This window comes from Myotis myotis, unplaced genomic scaffold, assembly GCF_014108235.1.
Source record: "Myotis myotis isolate mMyoMyo1 unplaced genomic scaffold, mMyoMyo1.p scaffold_m19_p_3, whole genome shotgun sequence".
Taxonomy (NCBI): Eukaryota; Metazoa; Chordata; class Mammalia; order Chiroptera; family Vespertilionidae; genus Myotis; species Myotis myotis.
The window spans coordinates 13339456-13360722 of NW_023416335.1; the positions used below are offsets into that span (position 1 = coordinate 13339456).

The following is a 21267-nucleotide window of genomic DNA, read 5'->3' on the forward strand; positions in this document are numbered from 1 at the left end:
TGTCTCACTTACAGAAAGTGAGGGGGAAGAGGGAGACGGGGTCATCCCATCGTGCCAGGAAATGTGCAAATATGGCCTGATGGTTCCCAGTCATACACAAAAGGACCTCATTCATCTCCTACAACTGGCCACTAACGCTGTTTCCAATCAAAATTTCCTGTTTCCTCCTCACCACATTTGTCTGTTGTTTGCTTAGAGAAAACCCAGGTACAAAAGTGACATTGTATTCCCATTGTGTTTTTAGTTTCTGACGGCATTTGCGCCTGGTGGGGAATGTTTTTAAAAACCATCCTTATAGTTTTCACACCACCACTCAAGTACATTGAAGAAAAAGTTATACCCTGATTGCCTGGTAGAGATCTCCGAAAGCCAGGTCTGGGGCAGTTCTTGCGACTAAAGTGATTAGGCATGTACATGGTTTTCTTTAATATTTTGAGTGCTATTTATTGTTATATATATATACTAGAGGCCCGGTGTACGAAAATTCGTGTACTGGGAGGGGGTCCCTCAGCCTGGCCTGCCCCCTCTCATAGTCCAGGAGCCCTCAGGGGATGTCCTACTGATGGCTTAGGCCTGCTCCCTCTGCGGGAGGTGACCGGGATGATCAGGGGAATGCGCCAGCCTGATCACCCCGCTGCTGCTGCTGCCACTGCCGGCCACGGCGGCTGAGCCCTGGGCCTCACAGCCGCTATGGCTTTGTCCGGACGGACGTCTTCCCTAATTAGCATATTGCCCTTTTATTAGTAATGATTTTTAAGGATAGAACCTATCCTGTTCATTTCTGTGTGTCTTAGTTCTCTATCCTACTATGGCATTTGAATGAAAAAGCTCATTTTTAAAGAACTGGTTATTTCCCTATTTGTATGTCTTGGGGATGATACTGGTAATCCATGTGTTAGAATCAGTCTGAGGAGTATGAATTAATATGCATTAAGTGCTTAGGAGGGGCCTTGCACATACCATGCACTCAGTAAAAGTTAGCTGTTGATAAAATTGTGGAAAGGCATCTGGGAAGACTGCCCAGAGGAGGCAGCATTTGGGCAAAGCCTTGAAGGACGAATGATAGTTGACCTTGAGAGGATGGGAAAGCACTTCAGGCCAGAGTAGTCACAGAGATAGATGTGTGGGAAGATGAGCACCCGGTTTACTTTGGCTGGGATACAGAGGAGTACCGGGAGCCACATGAAGAGCCTTGACAGCCGCATGGAGGTGTTTAGACTTGATTTTCTGAGTAGTGGAGTTCCAGGAAGTTTGTTAGAGACAAGATCAAAACCGTAACTTAGGAAATTTGATGAGCCAGGGTTGGATGGATCCTCAGAGAGGAGAGAATTGGAGACCCAGAGTTTTAGTTCAGAGACAAGAGTAAAGCTAATGGCCTGGATCAGGGGGGTGAAATTAGAGAGGGTATTCCCAATCTGACTTGGACGTAGACATTAGTTCATTTCTTATTAAGTAAAATGTTTAGAAATGTTGTTTTCTTTATTTTTTTAATGTTTTTATTGATTTTTAGAGAGGGGAAGGGAGAGGGATAGAGAGATAGAAACATTGATGAGAGAGAAACATCATCAATCGGCTGTCTCCTGTGCGACCCCTCCTGGAGATGGAGCCTGCAACCCGGGCATGTGTCCTCCCGGGAATCGAACCAGGGACCTCTTACTTCCTGGGTTGATGCTCAACCGCTGAGCCGCACCAGCCGGGCTAGAAAATTCTACTTAAAAAACCTCAGTACTTATATTGGATTATTACCATTTTCTCTTGCTAGTAATTGGAAAGGGGTGGGAGTGAAATCAATGAACTAGTCTTAGTTTAAAAATCAGTGACAGCTTTTTACAATGTTTACCATTTTTTAAATTCTGATTTCTGCAGAAACAGCAGGTTATGTTCTCATTTGGTAGGCAGCCTTACGTTTTCATGCATGGACATTTTTCAGTGTAAAATAGATATGGGCTTATTTATTTCCCATGGTTCATCTCTAAAAGAAAGACAGGTTCTCCTCCATTTTAGGGTAAGGAAAAGGGAGGGCAAAATTACTGGATCTGCAGTTCTTGAACGCGCTAGCGCTGCCTTCTAGCCACTGTAAGCCTTTCGTTCGGTTTTCTGCTGGGGAGGCAAATCTTCACCTGTTCACATCACTTTTCTCTAATTAAGTGGCTCTAGGAAGAGCGACAATTTAGACCCCATCTTTTTTCGATCGGTTTTTGGTCATTTGGGAGCATTTCATTTTCCCAGTGATGGAAAATGAATAAGAGCGTGACGAGGCAGCAATAGGCATTTATGAGTTCCCGAAATCACACGGGCCCTTAAGTGAGTAATATATGTGACAACACTTTGTAATTTGTAAAGCATTGCTAGTATATAAATAAATGTCAAGATTTTTTAGAAAAACGGTACCTTATATCTTCCGTGCCTCTTGGCATAAAGCCATTTTAATAAGAACATTGGGAACATGCTCTAAGCAAGTGGCAGTATTGGCTGGTGAACTGTGTCTAATTAAGGCTGGTGTGTGTGCGCGCGCTGTGACCTGGTGTCATGTCTGAACACAGCCAGAAAACATGGCCATTGAGAATTTCTAGTCACTCACCACTTGCTAAGTGAAATATTAAGAAAACAAGAACATGTACCTCTTAACAATCTATTGTTCCATGTCTAACAATCTGTTCAACAGAAATAAGCTCTAAATAGTCAGAAACTGAGTTATTTAAAATATTTTCTAAGAGCAAACAGCTCCTTTTTCTTTCCATGTCTATCTTTGAGCGGGGGCCATGGAGATAGAGAAAAAGTTGTTTCTTCGTTCTTTAAAATAAAACATTGAGCTACTGTAGGGTGTCCCAAAAATGTATATATACTTTGAATAAATATAAAGGCAGTGTTCATTAAAATACATTTCATTTTCAAAACATAATAGCATCCACAGAAAAATATGTGTACATTTTCTTGGGACACCGTATATTTTTCCAGCAATATAGTTTTCTAGAAAATGTTTATTTTATGATTTTATTTAAAGCCTTCTTAATTTCTTTCTGAGACAAGATATGGGTATAAATACAAAACAAAAAAAATGTTAAACCCAGATAATTCCCATTGGGCAATTCTATTTGTTCTTCTATGCAGTACAAACATGGACTTTCTTACCTGTTTATGTCACTTATTTTTTATTGATTTATTTTTTAAAAAAATATATTTTATTGATTTTTTTACAGAGAAGAAGGGAGAGGGATAGAGAGTTAGAAACATTGATGAGAGAGAAACATCGATCAGCTGCCTCCTGCACACCCCCTACTGGGGATGTGCTTGCAACCAAGGTATATGCCCTTGACCGGAATCGAGCCTGGGACCCTTGAGTCCGCAGGCCGACGCTCTATCCACTGAGCCAAACCGGTTAGGGCTGGCCCCAAATGCTTTGAAACCATTAAGGTACCAGGCAAAAATAAGGTATGTACTTCTCCAAGATGGTCTCCCATCTGGCTCAGAGGAGAGATGCTAAATGAAGGTTTGAATTTGGAATAAATTAAGCAATGTTGAGACAATTACAAATGAGTGCATAGCCTTAGATACCTATGTAGTCTGATGGCCTGGTGAACGTGGGAAGAAGAACTGAAAGAATATTCTTGCCCTGGCTAGTGTGGCTCAGTTGGTAGGGCATTGTCCAGTGTATCTCAGGAGGTTGCCTTTTTGATTCCTGGTCAAGGGTACATGCCTTGGTTTCGCATTCAGTCCCCAGTGGCATGCATGCAGAGGGCAGCCTATGTTATTTTTTAAAGAATATTGCCTGGCCGGTATAGCTCAGTGGTTGAGCTTCGACCCATGAACCAGGAAGTCAAGGTTCAGTGATTCTCATCATTGATGTTTTTCTCCCTCTCCCTTCCTCTCTCTGAAATCAATAAAAATATGTTTGTTTGTTTTAAAAGAATGTTTGTTGTGCAAACAGAGAAACTCATGAATGTGCCCTGACCTCCTGTGTGAGTCAGTTTTAACAGAACCGTGACTACGTCCTTGAATGAGTTTGAACATAGTAATGCGTCAGTTGCACTTGGCCTTTCTGTTTATCAAAACTATCTACATTCTACACGATGTTAATCACAGGGAAATAAAAGCTTTATTAGGTGTTTCAGCCTCCCAGGATTGTGGGATTTATTGAATTAATGCCCCCAGGTCATCCGACAGCCCGGGCCTCCCTCCTGTAACTGCATCTGAAGACCTGTTGCCCCAATGCCTGGGGCTTAATGTGCATCCCATCAGGTGGCTCAAGGTCAGGCTAGTGCTCTTCCAGGGTGTCAGATGTACTTGGCCTTCTGTTGATGTGAAAAGTAAACCAAGTTAGGCCATAATCATTATTAACCAGAACATAGAAGCAGCACAGGGTAACCTAGTGCTAGGACCTCCCCCTGCTTCTTTTTTTAAGGAAAGATGGATAATTATATGCATTTTTAAAAGTCTGGAATGCTGCACAATATTTAAATCATTTGAATTAAGGGGATTTGGGGGCCTTATTTGTTACCATCAGACATCCGTGCTTTGCTTGTATAACTATATCAGAGCGTATAAGGAAGAAGAAGCATGCTGAGGCACCTGTGACTTAACCTCTTCGTCTTCTGTTCTATTGCAGAAATTGAAGCCAAAGAAGCTTGTGATTGGCTACGGGCAACAGGTTTCCCCCAGTATGCACAGCTTTATGAAGGTGAGCCGGGAACTCCATTTGTAAAAAATGTTAGCCTAGCCCTCGCCAGATGGGCTCAGTGGATAGAGCATCAGCCTACAGACGAAGGGTCCCAGGTTCAATTCTGGCCAAGGGCACAGGCCTGGGTTGCGGTCTCAATCCCCAGTAGGGGGCGTGCAGGAGGCAGTCAATCAATGATTCTCTTTCATCATTGATGTTTCTATCTTTCTCTCCCTCTCCCTTCTCTAAAATCAATACAAATATATATTTAAAAAATGTTAATATAATCATATCCTTGGTTCGTAATTATTATTATCTATTATTTACTTTCAGACAGTTTCTTATATGCTTAGCTATTTCCTTCATTTAAAAAAACAATGTCTCAAGCACCTAAGACCCCCCCCACCCCCACTCAAAGCAAAAGCTAGAATCTTGATAATAACACAACCGTATGCTCTCCCTCTGCCACGCCCCTACCCAAAGTCACTGTCTTCCTGTTATTGTGTTTTTCTTTTTTTTTTTTTTTTTTGCTTTCCTTTTATAAACTTGTTTTTCTTTACCAAAAGGGTCTTATGCTCTAAGTAAACTTGTAGAATTTAATATTTTCACTTCTTATATTAAGATTCTTCCAGTCTGGGTGCCCCCTGGACTATGTCCCTACACTGCTGTCACTGCTGCATAACATCCATTGTGTGACTATAGCACAGTTTATTTATGTACTCACTTGGCTGGGCATTTTGGTTTTTCTGTTTTGCTTTTATAAACTGTAATGTTTCAAACATTCTTATGCATTCTTGTGGTACTCTTGTGGTACATGTGTGCAGTAACTTATCTCACATATGTACCTAAGGGTAGGATGACTGGGTAATAGAGAATATGTGTACTTGATTTGATAAGGCAGGTTTTTCAAAAATGTGCCGAATTTCATTCCTACCATGTATTCTCAACACTGGATATTGTTAGACTTTAATTTTTGCCAATCAAATGGGTATAAAATATCTTACAGAGTTTGACTTCCATTTCCCTAATCATTGATGATACAGTGCACATTTTTTTCATATCATCTGGCCAGATGTTTGCTCTTCTGTAAAGTCTGTGGCCCGTTTTTCTCCTGAGTGACTGTGCGTTTCTTGATGGTTTGGAAGAGCTCTTTATTCTAAACCTCTTGGTCTTGTGTTGCAGTTTGTGGTGAGGCTTTTCACGTTTTTGAGATTGTCATTCGATGAATATTATTTCTCCTATGGCATTCAATTTTTTAATGAAGAAAAATGGCCTTTTTTAAAAGTAATTAGGATCTGGGCTGAAGTTCTACTACTTCTCGTCAGTGCCCTGGGGTGCTGAGGGCTAGGATGGGGAGCACCTCGAGTCTCCATCATTCTCAGCCTCTGGCTGCCCCGTGGGGGTGGAGTGTGCTCTGCACAGCGAGATGAGAATAGGCTGTTCGTTTAGATGAGAGTTTTATTATTCTCTGTATTAAATCATTTAAAGAGAATTACAGTTGTGAACGAGTGAACTCCATTTTACGAGTAATTTTCAAGCAAAGGTTGGGTCAATAATGAAGAGGTTCCTAAATTGAGAGTGAATGAAATGACCTCCAGGACTTCTCCCAACGGAGCATTCTTTGCCTCCGTAATACTACTCAGATGACCACACTGGGAGTCTCCTTTATTCATTTACCGTTCATCCTGCCACCCAGTCAACTGACTGAGCAGCTAGTGTTAATTCAGCACCGACAAGGATGCCTGGCACTGGTGCGTGCTACCTGTCTTACAAACACAAGGCAGTTCACGCCTCAGAGAAGAACTTTGATTGTCAGACTCTCATAGAGCAAACATAATTTTGGTTGATTCACATTTAAAAATACACCTTTTTCATTAATGAAGAAGGAAGGAGATGCTATGAGAGTTAGCCACCATGTGACAAAATCTCTAAAAGATCCAGATGAAATGATGTCACTTAAATTTGTTTTCACGTTGAACTCTTCTCACAATGAATAGTTATTTTAAAACAGGTCTTTAGTTCTTCTCTCCTTCCAGAATAATAAAATAGCAGACTGCTTCCTATAGCAATGGCAGTGTTCTCTCAGTTGGAGCTAGAGGTCACTGCCAACCTTCTTCAATACTTGAGCAAAACCTCATGGGTCCAGGCCAAGAATGGCTATAGTGCTAGACATGATCAGCAGGCTGCCTTGAAGAGGGGCATGGAGTTGGGTGGAGACGGGGCTGCTTCCCGGGAGCAAACTGGGCAGAGACCCTAGAGATGATTTCCTTTCCCTCGCTCACTCAGCTAAATTCATTCATGGCCTAAGTTACAATACCTGGTCTTCCTCATTGTAGCCCAGATCGAATGTATGCTTTTCCCATGATGTTGGATTCAGAATTATGTTATTGTTAGACCGTATAAAACCGTGTACTGCTCCCCCATGTCAGTGGGCATCTCCAATTCCTTTTTTTTTTTAAAGATATTTGGTTAACCTGTATGTGTGTTATGATGGAGTTGCTTATCTTCCCTTTGGAGAGAATGTTTGACCTCTCACCCTGGAGAGTATCTCTGTCCTTCAGGAGGGCTTTGGGGGTGGGGCAGCACTCTATTGGATTTTCCATTCACAGCTCTCCTGGAGATGGGGGAGATAATTGCATTTGCAGCAGCGGTCCCGGGACTGTCCTTTGTCCCTTTTGTTCTCCTATTTAGAAATTAAATTTCCTCCAATTATGTCCATTTTCGGTGTTGATTTGCTGCCAAGCAGCAGCACTTTCTTGTGATGTGTACGTTTACTAAGACCCAGCTCCAGTCTCTGTGCTCAGGCCTCCCCAAATCCTGAAAGGCACACTGCAGTTTCTCAGGTTACATCCCGGGGTCCCTTCCTGTTGGCAGGTCTTCTTGAAGCGTAAGCCTGCGTTTGAGGTGTATTGTTCTGGGCTATCATTTCGCCCCTTCTTCCTGTCGCTGTGTGCAGGGTGCGTAGCACACACACTCCACACACCAACCCACACATTCCTGGTCTTCCTGGTCAGCTCTATTTTGGTCCTTGGCAATTTTTACTTCCTGCCTTTAAACCCAAGCTAGAAGTTTAAATCCTAACCTGAAGAACTCTGGGAACATCTACGCATCATACACCCTCATCTATTGAAAGCTTCTTCTTTTTTTTTTTTTTTTTTTTTCAGGAAAGAGTTGAGGCAAGTAATAGAAATTATTTTTTTTTAATATATTTTATTGATTTTTTACAGAGAGGAAGGGAGAGAGATAGAGAGTTAGAAACATCGATGAGAGAGAAACATCGATCAGCTGCCTCCTGCACATCTCCTACTGGGGATATGCCCGCAACCCAGGTACATGCCCTTGACCGGAATCGAACCTGGGACCTTTCAGTCCGCAGGCCGACGCTCTATCCACTGAGCCAGACCGGTTTCGGCTAGAAATTATTGATTTAATTATTTCACTCCTCTCTTGCTTTTAGCCCCTACTACCCTAGAATTTTTTTTTTTTTAACAAAATTTTGAAGTTAATTGGAATCAGGAAAGTAATCTAAAATACAGCCCTGCCTGGATAAACTAAGTTAGGAATTGCTAAAATAACATAGTTGCTGTCTCATATACATTTAACAGCATGTGAGCCTTCCCACTTACATTTATAGATGTGATGTTATACTTGGGAAGTATTCAAAATATATTCTTTAATGGCAGCTCTGTTACTTAATACTTAGAGTTTCTGGTGGCTGTTCAGAGTGAAACGCAGTGGCATAACCCGTAAACCACTTCGCAGTCTGCCTTGCTTGTGTTTACTAAGTGGCATTCACTGTAAGCCCCTCTCTTATTTCCACTTATATGGGGGCCACTAACATTTGCCAAAGAGACTCAATCTACAATTTAATGATGAGATATAATCCTGCAATGCTAACTTTCATATGTTTCTTCATAAATCTTTGGGCTCTAGCTACTTCATTGGTTTTCCTATGTTACCAGTCAGGGACTAGTACAAGTTACCTAACTCCAGCCTTTAGAAAAAAAGAATCAACTGTAGTACTCATTATGTTAGTTTTCAACATTGTAAAGGAAAAGGTATCTTAAGTGTTATCTCTAGAAAATAAATCACTCATGAAGCGTTCTGTAATACATGGGCAAGCCCATTATTCCCCCTGTTAGCGGGGGCTCTGAGGGAGGATCACGTGTTTTTATCTCATGGCAGTTCCAGCGCGGATGTACATTTCTTGAGGTGCTGCTGGTCTTCTCCCTACTCGGGGATTTTTTGGGGGGCGGGGGGTGGATTTCTCAGCAAGGAATAGAAGAGTGACTTTTTCATTGGGTGGACTGGTTCTCCCTTTCTGCTTCTCAGTTCTGCTAGAACTCCTCCGTGTCGTCCGAGTACTGAACTCTTCCACAGACGAAGGGACTCGGGGTTCTGCTGGTCTACAGCGGCTCTATAGCTGGCCTTCCGTTATAGGAAGAGTTCTACAAAGTCCTCAAAAGCCATATGGAAGTGCTAGTGTGTGTTTAAAAATAGCATATCCTGAATTCTCTTGGGCTTTGGATGTCCTGCAAATGGCTAGATTTGGTTGACCACACTTGCCATTCATTGTTCTCTCCATCTTTCTTTGGCCCAATTTTCCATGTCCTCTTCCCTGGTCCAATGTGAACAGAGAGACACATGGAAAAACAACACCACCACCAAAAAGCCCGGCCACATTAAAAGGGAGCATCCTTCTCAGGGCATTCATTCCATCTTAAGTTATAATTTATGGCGTGGCCCTCTAGCCTGCTGATGTGTTTAAAGGTGGGAAGAGTGTTTGTGAGCCACTCACTTATCTTTGATACCTGAGTCTCCAAACCACTTTAGGTCCTAAGCTCCCTGAGGCCACCGATACAGAATTGTCTGAAGTTGCTTTCTTCTCCCACAGCATTTGACAGGGAAGGAGGTGTTTGCTCTGCAGACAGTAGGTATTCAAAAGTACTTTGGCGGGTTCCCTCCCCCACACCTTGCTAAACTGGGCTAGTTTGCTACGAACCTAGGGTGCTCAGTAAACGTATTTGTTTGTATTTGTCTTTTCAGATCTCCTGTTCCCTATTGATATTTCCTTGGTCAAGAGAGAGCATGACTTTTTGGACAGAGATGCCATTGAGGCTCTATGCAGGTAAATGGAAATGCTTTGAGCACTTTTTTTTTTTTTTTTTTTTTTTTTTTTTAAGAATAGTGTGCTTATCAATACTATGGTTATCAAGATGGTTTTGTTTGCTTTTGTTCTAACTAATTAGGTCAGGTCTTTGATGAGCAAATGGGTATAGTGATTTGCTTCATTATAAATCATAGGCCTTTTAATTAAAATAAGTAAAATTCTATTATTTAGTATTGCCATTAAAATAGCACTGCCCTAGGAGGTACTCACATAGTCCTGTCCCATATTCGATACCATATGATTGCTCAAACAGCTAACTTCAGATGGTTCAGAAAGTTGAGGATTTTTTAAAAGGCAATGTGATTAACTGCACCGCCCAACCGGGTACCCTAACCAGGTCAGAGCTGCTGTTGTACTAGATGGAAAAAACACATTCAGGGGAGTAAATGGGGAGGGGGGAGTTCTCCATACTAGAGTCAGGAGGACCATTGCTTGAATTCCAGGAAAGCCTCCCCTAACCAGTTCCACTTTTCCAGGTACAAACTAGTAACAATAGGATTAAATACGGCTGGAAAATAACCCTGCCTTTAACCCAGGTGGACAGGCAGCAAATGAGCACTGATGTGAAATGTGACTAAGAGTCAGGCATCCCTGTTTGTTGTGTTGTGCTGGTGGGTCTTTGGGCTGGGTGTTATCGAAGCTCAAGTAATAAAACATACAGCAGACAATGACGGACACTGATGAGCCTTCCACACTTCGTGACATTTCATTCGTTTTAAGTAATTCCTGCTTTGTCATTTTTCTCAAAACCTATAAGCCATAAAGGCTGGGTTCTGGGGGGAAAAATGATACCGAAACAAAATTCACATGCTGACTTGATTGTAAAATTAAAATAAATGTTCTTTCAATGTCAGTACTTGTTTTAACTTGGAAAAACTTTAAGATAGAATGGCATCCAATATTTATTTCCACTTTGTCGGCAAAGAAAGCAGTGGTATTTCTGAGAAAGTATTATTTTTTCCTTTCTTAGGTGATACAGTGTTTTCCGAAGCAGCTAACTTAAGCAGTGGTTTTAAGAGAAAGATGGGGAAGATGTTTAGAATGGTAGATGGAATAGACTAGTTCTCATGGTTTAAGAAAGAAAGGAAAAAAAGCCCTATTAACCACAGAGACACTGTCACTTTTCAAACCCAATCAAATGACTGCTCTGAAAGAACCCAAGGTCCAACCCCCGCACTGAGTGTGCAGCATTAGAGCTTTGTGCTCTGGAATGAAGAACCCGGGCAGGTGAGGAGGGAGGGAGGCAGGCAGCATCTGGAATAGAAACTACTGCAGACATTCTTCAGATGTTTTCATGCTTAGCGTGCGGCAGAATTAATTTATTTTCAATTCGTCATTGGTGATAACACAGAAATGAGGCCACTCATATGATGTGTCCTAGGAAATATTTACGCATTGCATCACATCATCCATTTCATACATTTTAAGCTACTTAGTGAGTGGGCCCCTGAACAGCAGCAGCAGCTCAAGAATTCCTGGGCCGTAAAAATATCACTGCTGCCTGGCCGGCGTTGCTCAGTGGTTGAGCATTGACCTATGAATCAGGAGGTCACAGTTCGATTCCTGGTCAAGGCACATGCCCAGGCTGTGGGCTCCATCACCAGTGTGGGGTGTGCAGGAGGCAGCCGATCAGTGATACTCATCACTGATGTTTCAATTTCTCTCTTCTTCTTCCTCTCTGAAATCAATAAAAATATATATATATAATCACTGCAGCCCTAGCCGGTTTCATCCAGTGGTTAGAGCGACCAACGGACTGAAAGATCCCAGTTTCTATTCTAGTCAAGGGCACATACCTCGGTTTCAGGCTTGATCCCCTCCACCCCGGTTGGGGTGTGGGAGACAACCAATCAATGTGTCCCTCTTACATTGATGCTTCTCTCTCTGTGTCTCTCCCCCTCCCTTGCACTGCCTCCAAAAATCGATGGGAAAAATATCCTTGGATGAGGATTGACAACAACACAATATATCCCTGCAGCCTTACAGCCCAAGGGTCATGATTAGGTTCTTGAATCCTTTTTTTTTTTAATAGCAATGTGAAATTCTGTTTCCCTGCTCTGCGGGGCAGGGCCTCCTCTGTACTTTGTCATTTCCACTGGCCCCCTCACCGTTTGAGAAGCTGCCCCCCTTCAAGGGAAAGATGTGTGCTCCTAGATATTGTGGGAAAAGCCTAAACAACTGGGCCTTGATCTGTGTGTGGACTCTGCAGCGTGTCCTGCCTGGCTTTGGTTTCCTCTTGGGCACAGAATAACATCTCCCAGGTTACACGCGGGAAGGGAATGCCGGCCGCTCTGGCTGTCAGAGCGCTTTAAGTCTGACGCCGGATGGGAGCACGTGGGGAAAGGCTGGAGCCTGGGTTTTCTTTCAAATAAAAAAATCTTCAGGATTCACAGTAACAGCCATCAACTTGTTTGTAATGGAAAACCCAAGGGCTGTTGCTCACGTGTTCACATAAGTAGACTTTCACGGAAAATGACTCTCCTTCAAGAAGCCGAGACGAATGTGTCAGAAGGAAAGGTGGGAGCCACGCAGGGGCGTTTGAGCGTTTTCCTGTGAAATGCGCCGCAGGTTCAGAGCTGTCAGCAGAGGAGCTGGAGACACTTGTTTTACTGATTGTGTTATTTTCATCTCATCTGCTATTAGCCTCTTACATATACTTCTCAGTCCTTGGAACGCAGGGCCAGCAAACACCAATCTGTAGTGCGGTGTGAAATTTTACCTTGGTGAAATAGTTTGAGTAGTTTATTTTATTTTTTATTTAAGTCTCACCTGAGGACAACATGTTCATTTATATGTATATTAGATAGATGATAGATAGATAGATAGATAGATAGATATGTATTATTATTATTTTTTTTTTAGAGAGAGATGGGGGAAGCAGTAGAGAGAAACATTGGTCAGTTACCTCCACACACACCCTGACCAGGCTCAGGATTGAACCCTCAACCTAGGTATATGCCCTACCAGGAATCAAACCCACAGCCTTTTGGTACATGGGACGATGCTCCCACCAACTGAGCCACACCGGCCAGGGCTTTGAGTAGTAGTTGATTTTAAATGCAGGTGTTAATATCATTGCAGAAACTCAGTTGAAGTTTTGCTTTAATAAAATATTAAGCCCTAGCAGGTTTGGCTCAGTGGCTAGAGCCGCAGACTGAAGGGTCCCGGATTCGATTCCCGTCAAGGGTACATGCCCAGATTGCGGGCTCCATCCCCAGAAGGGGGCGTGCAGGAGGCAGCCAACCAATGATTCTCTCTCATCACTGATGTTTCTATTTCTCTCCCTTTCCCTTCCTCTCTGAAATCAATAAAGATATATTTTTTTAAAAAAATAGATATTCAGCCCTGGCCAGTTTGGCTCAGTGGATAGAGCATCGGCCTGTGGACCAAAGGGTCCTGGGTTTGATTCTGGTCAAGGGCATGTACTATGGTTGCAGTCTCCTCCCTGGTCTGGGCCCTGGTCAGGGTGTGCGCAGGAGGCAACCAATCCATGTGTTTCTCTCACATGGATATTTCTCTTGGTCTTTCCCTCTCCCACTCTCTCAAAAAATCAGTGGAAAAATACCCTTGGGTGAGGATTAAAAATCATATATAATAAAAGCCTAATATGCAAATCGACCAAACAGCAGAATGACTGGTCGCTATGATGCACACTGACCACCAGGGGGCAGGCGCTCAACACAAGAGCTGCCTCCAGGCCCCAGGCCGGCCAAGAAGGGTGTGGGGGAGGGTGGGGGGAGGGAGGAAGGGGGGCGATTGCCCCACAGATTGGCCCTAATTACCAGCAAGGCCTGGGGACCCTATCCGTGCACGAATTTCGTGCACCAGACCTCTAGTAACAATAATAAAATTAAATTTTAAAAAATTATAGATATTCATACCATCATCTTCAGTCTGCACTTAGTTGGGAAACAGCCCTTGACATGCCTAAGCTACGTAAAGCAGCTTGCCATATAGTAGGTTTGCACTTTGCTACTTTTCTGGTTTATTAAGAGGGTAGCGAGTGATTTTTTTCAAGTAATTGCACTAATTCCCTTTAGTAATTGCACTTATCTTTAAGAATTGGAAAACGATCTTTATTTATCCGGTCTTGGAAAGTTGTTTCTTCTTCTTTCCTCACTCTTCTCTTATACTTGTCCCTGTTTTCTTTCTGAGTAAGAGGCCTAGAAGCCCGCCTGCTCTGCTTTTATCAGGTGCTTGAAGCTCCCTGAGCAAAGCTCTGGAACCTATGCTGGCCCACCCGAGCTCCCTCCCCCCCAGAGCAGGGGGCAAACTGCCCAGCAGATAAGACTGACACATTCCTGTGGAGCTGAGCCCTGGGAGGGCCCCGGGGTGGGAACGACCAGTTTCTGGACAGATGGTGCAATACCATTGTTCGCCCACTCATTTGAGGAATCATACTTAAGATAGTAGCTGCTGCCATATATTATCACGATTAGCATTTATTTTGGAAAGGAATGAAGCCCTAGCCAGTTTGCTCAGTGGATAGAACCTCAGCCCACGGGCTGAAGGGTCCTGATTCAGTTCTGGTCAAGGCATGTATCTTGGTGGCAGACTCAATCCCAGGCCCTAGTCAGGGCACATGTGGAAGGCAACCAATTGATGTGTCTCTCTCCCTCTCTTCCACTCTCTCAAAAAAAAAAAAAAAAAAAAAAAAAATCAATGGAAAAATATCCTTGAGTGAGGACTAACTACAACAAAATAGGGATGAAGAAGATACTGGTTTTGCCCGTCAGGCATGGCTCAGCAGGTGAGCATTGGCCTATGAATCAGGAGGTCACAGTTCTGTTCTCAGTCAGGGCATATGCAAGGGTTGCGGGCTCTACTTCTCTCTCCCTTCCTCTTTCTCTAAAATCAATAAAAATATATTTTAAAAAGAAGAAGAAGATACTGTTTTTAAGTGCCAGGGCCACCATGTTCTAGTCCTGTCGCCTCGGACAAGATTCGTGACCGAAGCCCGCATTTCCTCATCTATAAAGTGAAGCTCAATAATCATATCTATGCCTTAGGGTTGTGGTGAGGACAGTACATATGAGGTGCAGGCATAGTGCCCAACTCAGACTGAGCCCACAGCTGGTCTAGCTGGAACTGTTGTCTCTAAGTGGGTAAGGTCCCACCAGTGGGCATTCTTTGAAGGTCCTAGGGGACAGTGAATCCCCCCCAAAACCCAGGGAATAACTTCTGGGCTTCCAAATCGAGAGGCCGTTAGTTCTGCACTACCAACAGAAAAAGATAATATTGACTTTTATAAAACTGGCCTCCTGGGTCTTTTTTGTTTGACTCCAATCTAGAGTTTGTGAAGTCAGCCTCTCTGACACCCCCGTAGGCCTCCATGCCCAGTAAACCTGGTTATAAACACCACTCAACCAGTAAAGCCCACATGAAGTCAAGTGGATATTTGGTTACAGGTGTGATTAATGAAACCCAGGCCTACAACTGACTGTAACCAGTCCAGACTCTTTAAGTCTTGAAAACATTTAAGAACTAAAACACTGTGGGTACAAGTCCTCTGAGTGCTGATGCCCCCCAGAGGGGGACCTTACGTGCACTCGTTTGGAAATCTGAGGACTTCTTCTTAGCTGCTTATTTTCATTCCCTTCCCGTCAACCGAGAGAATTTCCCTGAACATAGGTGCTCTGGGCTATCTTTGTTTATTCTCTAAACAGGCTACCACATAACCTGTGAAATCAAAGGCAGTCTTATCAGCAGGCAAAAACACTATCTCTTCTCCTGTGTGTCAAAACTGTTAGACAAGTTGCAAGAGCAGGACTAGAAACGTAAAGCCTGGAAGAGGCCTCATGGTCAGTTGGAATTTGTGTGAGTTAAATGCTGGTATCCTATGAAAATGGAAGAATTGCAGTTGGAGCAAAACAGGAATGGTGCTGAAGGTTTATTCGAGGAAGACTAAGTGATGACAACCTGGAAGATGCTAGAAAGAATTGAGGCCTGATGGGTTTTGCATATCATTTATTCCTGTGTGTGCAAAGGGTTTCTTTCTGCAGCTATTTCATTATTTGCCAGTGAGGGGTTTTTTCTTTAACTATTTCATTCCCAATGAAGTTAAGTTATATCCATCCCTAAGTTTAACATTACTGTTTGGCAGGGGTAAAAAAAATATTCAGCTACAGTATGACTCCTGTTTGGGAGCAGGATCTGATCCAAGTGCTTAAAAAAATGAGTAGTTCCATGATTATCACTTTTAGTCGTTACCAAACTTTATACTTGAGAGAGAATCATCATCACTCTCAAGAACATTTTAAGTCTACAAGCAATGGACTCTGTAAGATTCTGATCCTTGAAGCTTTAGTATAGGAATTTTTAAGTAATCATTTGCACCATTGCTGTAACTATACCAAACATTATACTACTAGAGGCCCGGTGCACAAAATTCATGCACGGGTTGGGGGGGGGGGTCCCTCAGCCTGGCCTGCACCCTCTCCAATCCAGGACCCCTCGGGGGATGTCCAAATGCCGGTTTAGGCCCAATCTGTCAGTCAGACATCCCTCTTGCAATCTGGGACCGCTGGCTCCAAACCGCTCACTTGCCTGCCTGCCTGATTGCCACTAACCACTCTGCCTGCCTGCCTGATGCCCCTAACTGCTGCCCTGCCTGATCGCCCCTAACCTCCTCTGCCTGCTGGCCTGATCGCCCCAACCACCTCTGCCTCAGCCCCCGCCACCGTTGCTTTGTCCGGAAGATGTCTGGTCTAATTAGCATATTACCCTTTTATTAGTATAGATACTAAAACAGGAAGTTGTAAAAAGAATAGGGCATTAAAGAGGGCTTGGATTTCCTTTTGGTATAAGAACTCGCTGGCTTTTAAACAGGATGCCTAAGATGACGATTGGTTGGAGATGGTTTTATTTTTGTACATGAATTTTTACTTGAGATACTACATAGCGTTTACCAACAACTCTGCTGGTTTCTTGTTGCTGTGACTGTTCCTATGAAAGGAGACATCACAGGCATTTCCTGGGTGGAGCTGCCTCGTGGTTCAGGGGAGGGGTCACTGAGAATTGTTTGTTCCCTGAAGAGTAAGAAGCACCTGTGTGCCGTTTCACTATATAATAGTAAAATTAAGTGAAAAAAACTTAAGAAATATAGACATATTGTGAAGCTACTCGCTTTTTAAAGAACTTTCTAATACTCTTCTAAATTACAGATATGAATGATTCAAAGAATCTCATTAAACATGTCAACTGGGAGAAAAAATAATTTATCCACCCCCCAGTGGTGTCCTGTCTCTGCTAACATTATTTCTTTGCTCTGTAGGCGTCTGAATACTTTAAACAAATGTGCGGTGATGAAACTGGAAATCAGTCCTCATCGGAAGAGGGTGAGTATCTAAATTGTATAATAGGACAGGAGGAAGTGGGGGGCGGGCGGACTGGAAACTCGATTATGTGTTTTGTAATTGGTTTTTGTGTATAAATTCTTACTTCCTCATTCTCCAAAACATGGGCATTTTTAATATTGTAAACCAGTCGAGTGTACCGAAGCCTGTAGCATTATGTGATTTCGACCACTAGCTGTAGGCAGCCAGTACATTGTGTTTTTCCTGCTGTATTTTTAAATTGAGATGTAATTTCCATATAACACTATATTAATTTCAGGCGCACAGTATAATAATTGAGAACTTTAGATCTACTCTCTTAGCAACTTTCAAATCTGCGGTACGATATTGTTTCCTAGAGTCACTGTGCTGTACATTACATCCTCCAGACTTATTTATTTCTAACTGGAAACTTGTACCTTTTAACCCCCTTCACCCAACCCCCCCACCTCTGGCAGTCAAGTCTCTTCTCTGTATCTCTGTGAGTTTTCCTACTGTTTTTGATCTGAAAAAAATCACCTATTTTGCCTCATTAACTCAGTGCCTACTCCTTATTAAAGGGATGGGGCTGAAGGCATCTGGAAGACTGCATTGCTCCCTATAGAAATTACAGCTAGCTCCCATATATAACAGTATGTTTCGAAGCTGCGGAGGTCTGCGTGAAGGCTGGGTTGTGGGATAGTGAAGAATGTTAAGAGTGTTGGAGGGAGGAAGGGACTCGGGGGAGAAGGGAGGGCAGGAAATCCCACACATTCTGGTCAAATGGTGGCGCATAACTGAGTCCCATGGTATTTTCTTCTGGGTCTGAAATGTGAGGCCCTTTTATGAGATCTTAGGAGAAGAAGTGGGCGTAGTACTGGGAGTGAGTGTCACAAATTAGAGTAAACAGGAATAAGTTTGGTCAAAGAGCATACTTCTGACTGTTCAGAGCGCGCATTTTAATTACCCTGGAGGCCCTGACCTGCAACAAGTTGCCTTCCTGCGGGAGCTAAACCTTCTAAACCAGTGGTTCTCAACCTGTGGGCCGCGACCCCTTTGGGGGTCGAACGACCCTTTCACAGGGGTCGCCCAAGACCATCCTGCATGTCAGATATTTACATTACGATTCATAACAGTAGCAACATTACAGTTTTGAAGGAGCAACGAAAATAATTTTATGGTTGGGTCACAACATGAGGAACTGTATTTAAAGGGCCAGAAGGTTGAGAACCACTGTTCTAAACAAACGGACTGGAACTTCAGTATCCAGCAAGCCATGGAGAAGAGCCAACAAGTCCGCACTTAATGCTCTTGACTCATTGTCTGTGAAACGTGGGTCACGTGGGCTTTCCCACACCGGTGGGAAGATAGGCATCGGAATGAATCATCCGTGCCTTTGCCATTTCTCCCGAAAGGCTCTGATGCGGCAGCTGGGGTTACGGCACAACCCCGAGTCCCCGTCAGTCCAACATCATCAGCAAAGACGCTGCTTAGCGTTCGTGAATGTTGCGTATGGCCAGGCCTGGGCACTTGGGAAGCCTGTTAAATAGCCCGGAGCAGGTCTGAGGTTGAAACTTCACAGGACACTTGTGGCATTAGCCCCAGCCCCGCTGTCTGGCGGGGGAGGGAATGGAAAAGACCAGGTTAAGAGGGAACCGGCTCGGACTGAAGCGGAAATGCAATGGCTTCCCTTGCCCGGTGTCTCTGTTAGTCTGTTGGGAGCACTGTGACCGTGTAGGGCGACTGGAGACTTCAGTCGCCACTCTTCTTGGTGTTGAAAACCACCTTTTTGCTTGCAAAAGGGAATATAAACACACACTATCAACAGACGGCAACGCTGAAGGCGGAGCAGAGGGAGTCCCACCCGCTGCTGACTCCAGCTCGAAATATTTCGCATGCCTGGGATTTCCACAGACCTCAGAAGGTTCCTGTGAGCAGTGAAAGAACAGCCGACAGCCCCCAGTTTCCATAAAATGACTTATTTCTCTTTTTTAAAATATATTTTTACTGATTTCAGAGAGGAAGGGAAAGGGAGAGAAATAGAAACATCAGTGATGAGAGAGAATCATTGATCGGCTGCCTCCTGCACGCCCCACACTGGGGATCGAGCCCACAACCCCCACCCGTGCCCTGTCCAGGAATCGAACCATGACCCCCTGGTTCATAGGTCGCCGCTCAACCACTGAGCCACGCCAGCTGGGCAAATGACTCTTTATTTCGTTTCAAACACTTGGTCTGGCTTTTTTCTGTGATATTCTTTACTCTCGTAGTTGTTATTTGTTAAAAAATAATAATATAAAGATATCGGGGGCCGGGGGGTGTCAACCCTGATGGTCTGTTATAAGCAGCCTCCCGGACCCCTGGACCTCAGCACATGTCCTGCTCCCTGCGGTTTGCCCGTCCAGCCACCAACGGCTTCTTCATTCTGTCTTTTCAGAGTGAGGATTCAGACGAGGATGAGCCTTGTGCCATCAGTGGCAAGTGGACTTTCCAGAGAGACAGCAAGAGGTGGTCCCGGCTGGAAGAGTTTGATGTCTTTTCCCCAAAGCAGGACACGGTCCCGGGGTCCCCAGAGGATCCCCACCTGAAGAGCGCCCCGAGCCACGAGAGCATGCTGACGGACTTGAGCGAGCGCCAGGAGGTGGCATCCGTCCGCAGCCTCAGCAGCACCAGCAGCCTCCCGGCCCATGTGCCCCACAGCGCGGACGCGGCCACACCCCGGACTAACTCGGCCCTCAGCGTCTGCTCCTCCACCGGCCACTTGGCAGGCAATAACGACGACTCTTTCTGCAGCCTGCCCTCCCCCAAGGAGCTGTCCAGCTTCAGCTTCGGCATGAAGGGCCACGAGAAGACCGCCAAGTCCAAGACGCGCAGCCTGCTGAAGCGCATGGAGAGCCTGAAGCTCAAGGGCTCCCAGCACGGCAAGCACAAGGCACCCTCCAAGCTGGGGCTGATCATCAGCGGGCCCGTCCTGCAGGAGGGCATGGACGAGGCCAAGCTCAAGCAGCTGAACTGCGTGGAGATCTCCGCGCTCAACGGCAACCACATCAACGTCCCCCTGGTACGAAAGAGGAGCGTCTCCAACTCCACGCAGACCAGCAGCAGCAGCAGCCAGTCCGAGACCAGCAGCGCCGTCAGCACGCCCAGCCCCGTCACCCGGACCCGGAGCCTCAGCGCCTGCAACAAGCGGGTGGGCATGTACCTGGAGGGCTTCGACCCCTTCAGCCAGTCCACGTTCAACAACGTGGTGGAACAGAACTTCAGGAACCGCGAGAGGTACCCCGAGGACACGGTGTTCTACATCCCCGAGGACCACAAGCCCGGCACTTTCCCCAAGGCCCTCTCCAACGGCAGCTTCTCTCCCTCGGGGAACAGCAGCTCCGTGAACTGGCGGACGGGCAGCTTCCACGGCCCCGGCCACATCAGCCTGAGGAGGGAGAACAGCAGCGACAGCCCCAAGGAGCTGAAGAGACGCAACTCCTCCAGTTCCATGAGCAGCCGCCTGAGCATCTACGACAACGTGCCGGGCTCCATCCTCTACTCCAGCTCGGGGGACCTGGCGGACCTGGAGAACGAGGACATCTTCCCCGAGCTCGACGACATCCTCTACCACGTGAATGGGATGCAGAGGATCGTCAACCAGTGGTCGGAGAAGTTCTCAGACGAGGGAGACTCGGACTCGGCCCTGGACTCCGTCTCTCCGTGCCCGTCCTCTCCCAAACAGATACACCTGGATGTGGACCACGACCGGGCCACGCCCAGCGACCTGGACAGCACGGGCAACTCGCTGAATGAACCCGAAGAGCCCTCTGAAATCCCAGAGCGGAGGGATTCTGGGGTTGGAGCCTCCCTGACAAGGTCCAACAGGTAAGAGCTTTGGTTCCCTCTCCCGGCTGGGGACGGGGAGGCAGAGAGGGTCTGCTTCTACTTGTGGTGTAGGGGAAGTAGGGTGATGTAAGCCTGGCATTTGTAGCCTAAGAAAGAGGCAGACCAGGAAATGCCAACATCCCCAAAAGAATGGATATTGTCTAATGGCTGTGGACTTGCAGTTGGGGAAGACGAAGTGTAGGTTCTGCGGGTGGAGGGTGGTGATGGTGGTGCAACAATGTGAAGGTATTGAACGCCCC

The 21267-nt window shown here is 45.0% G+C and overlaps 1 protein-coding gene across 19 annotated transcripts in view; it reads left to right on the forward strand.

Annotated features, from left to right (window-relative positions):
- DLC1 (DLC1 Rho GTPase activating protein) overlaps positions 1–21267 on the forward strand; it is a 367353-nt gene that overhangs the window by 331753 nt on the left and 14333 nt on the right. For 7 of the 19 annotated variants that reach the window (XM_036300740.1, XM_036300741.1, XM_036300737.1 and 4 more), the window contains 5 exons: positions 4607–4678; positions 9552–9587; positions 9704–9785; positions 17101–17164; positions 19578–21007. In XM_036300740.1, coding sequence (XP_036156633.1) covers positions 4607–4678; positions 9552–9587; positions 9704–9785; positions 17101–17164; positions 19578–21007 — 1684 coding nt within the window. Of the gene's footprint in view, positions 1–4606; positions 4679–9551; positions 9592–9703; positions 9786–17100; positions 17165–19577; positions 21008–21267 lie in introns of those variants that run through there. The other 12 variants (XM_036300738.1, XM_036300744.1, XM_036300747.1 and 9 more) reach the window with 7 other exon arrangements.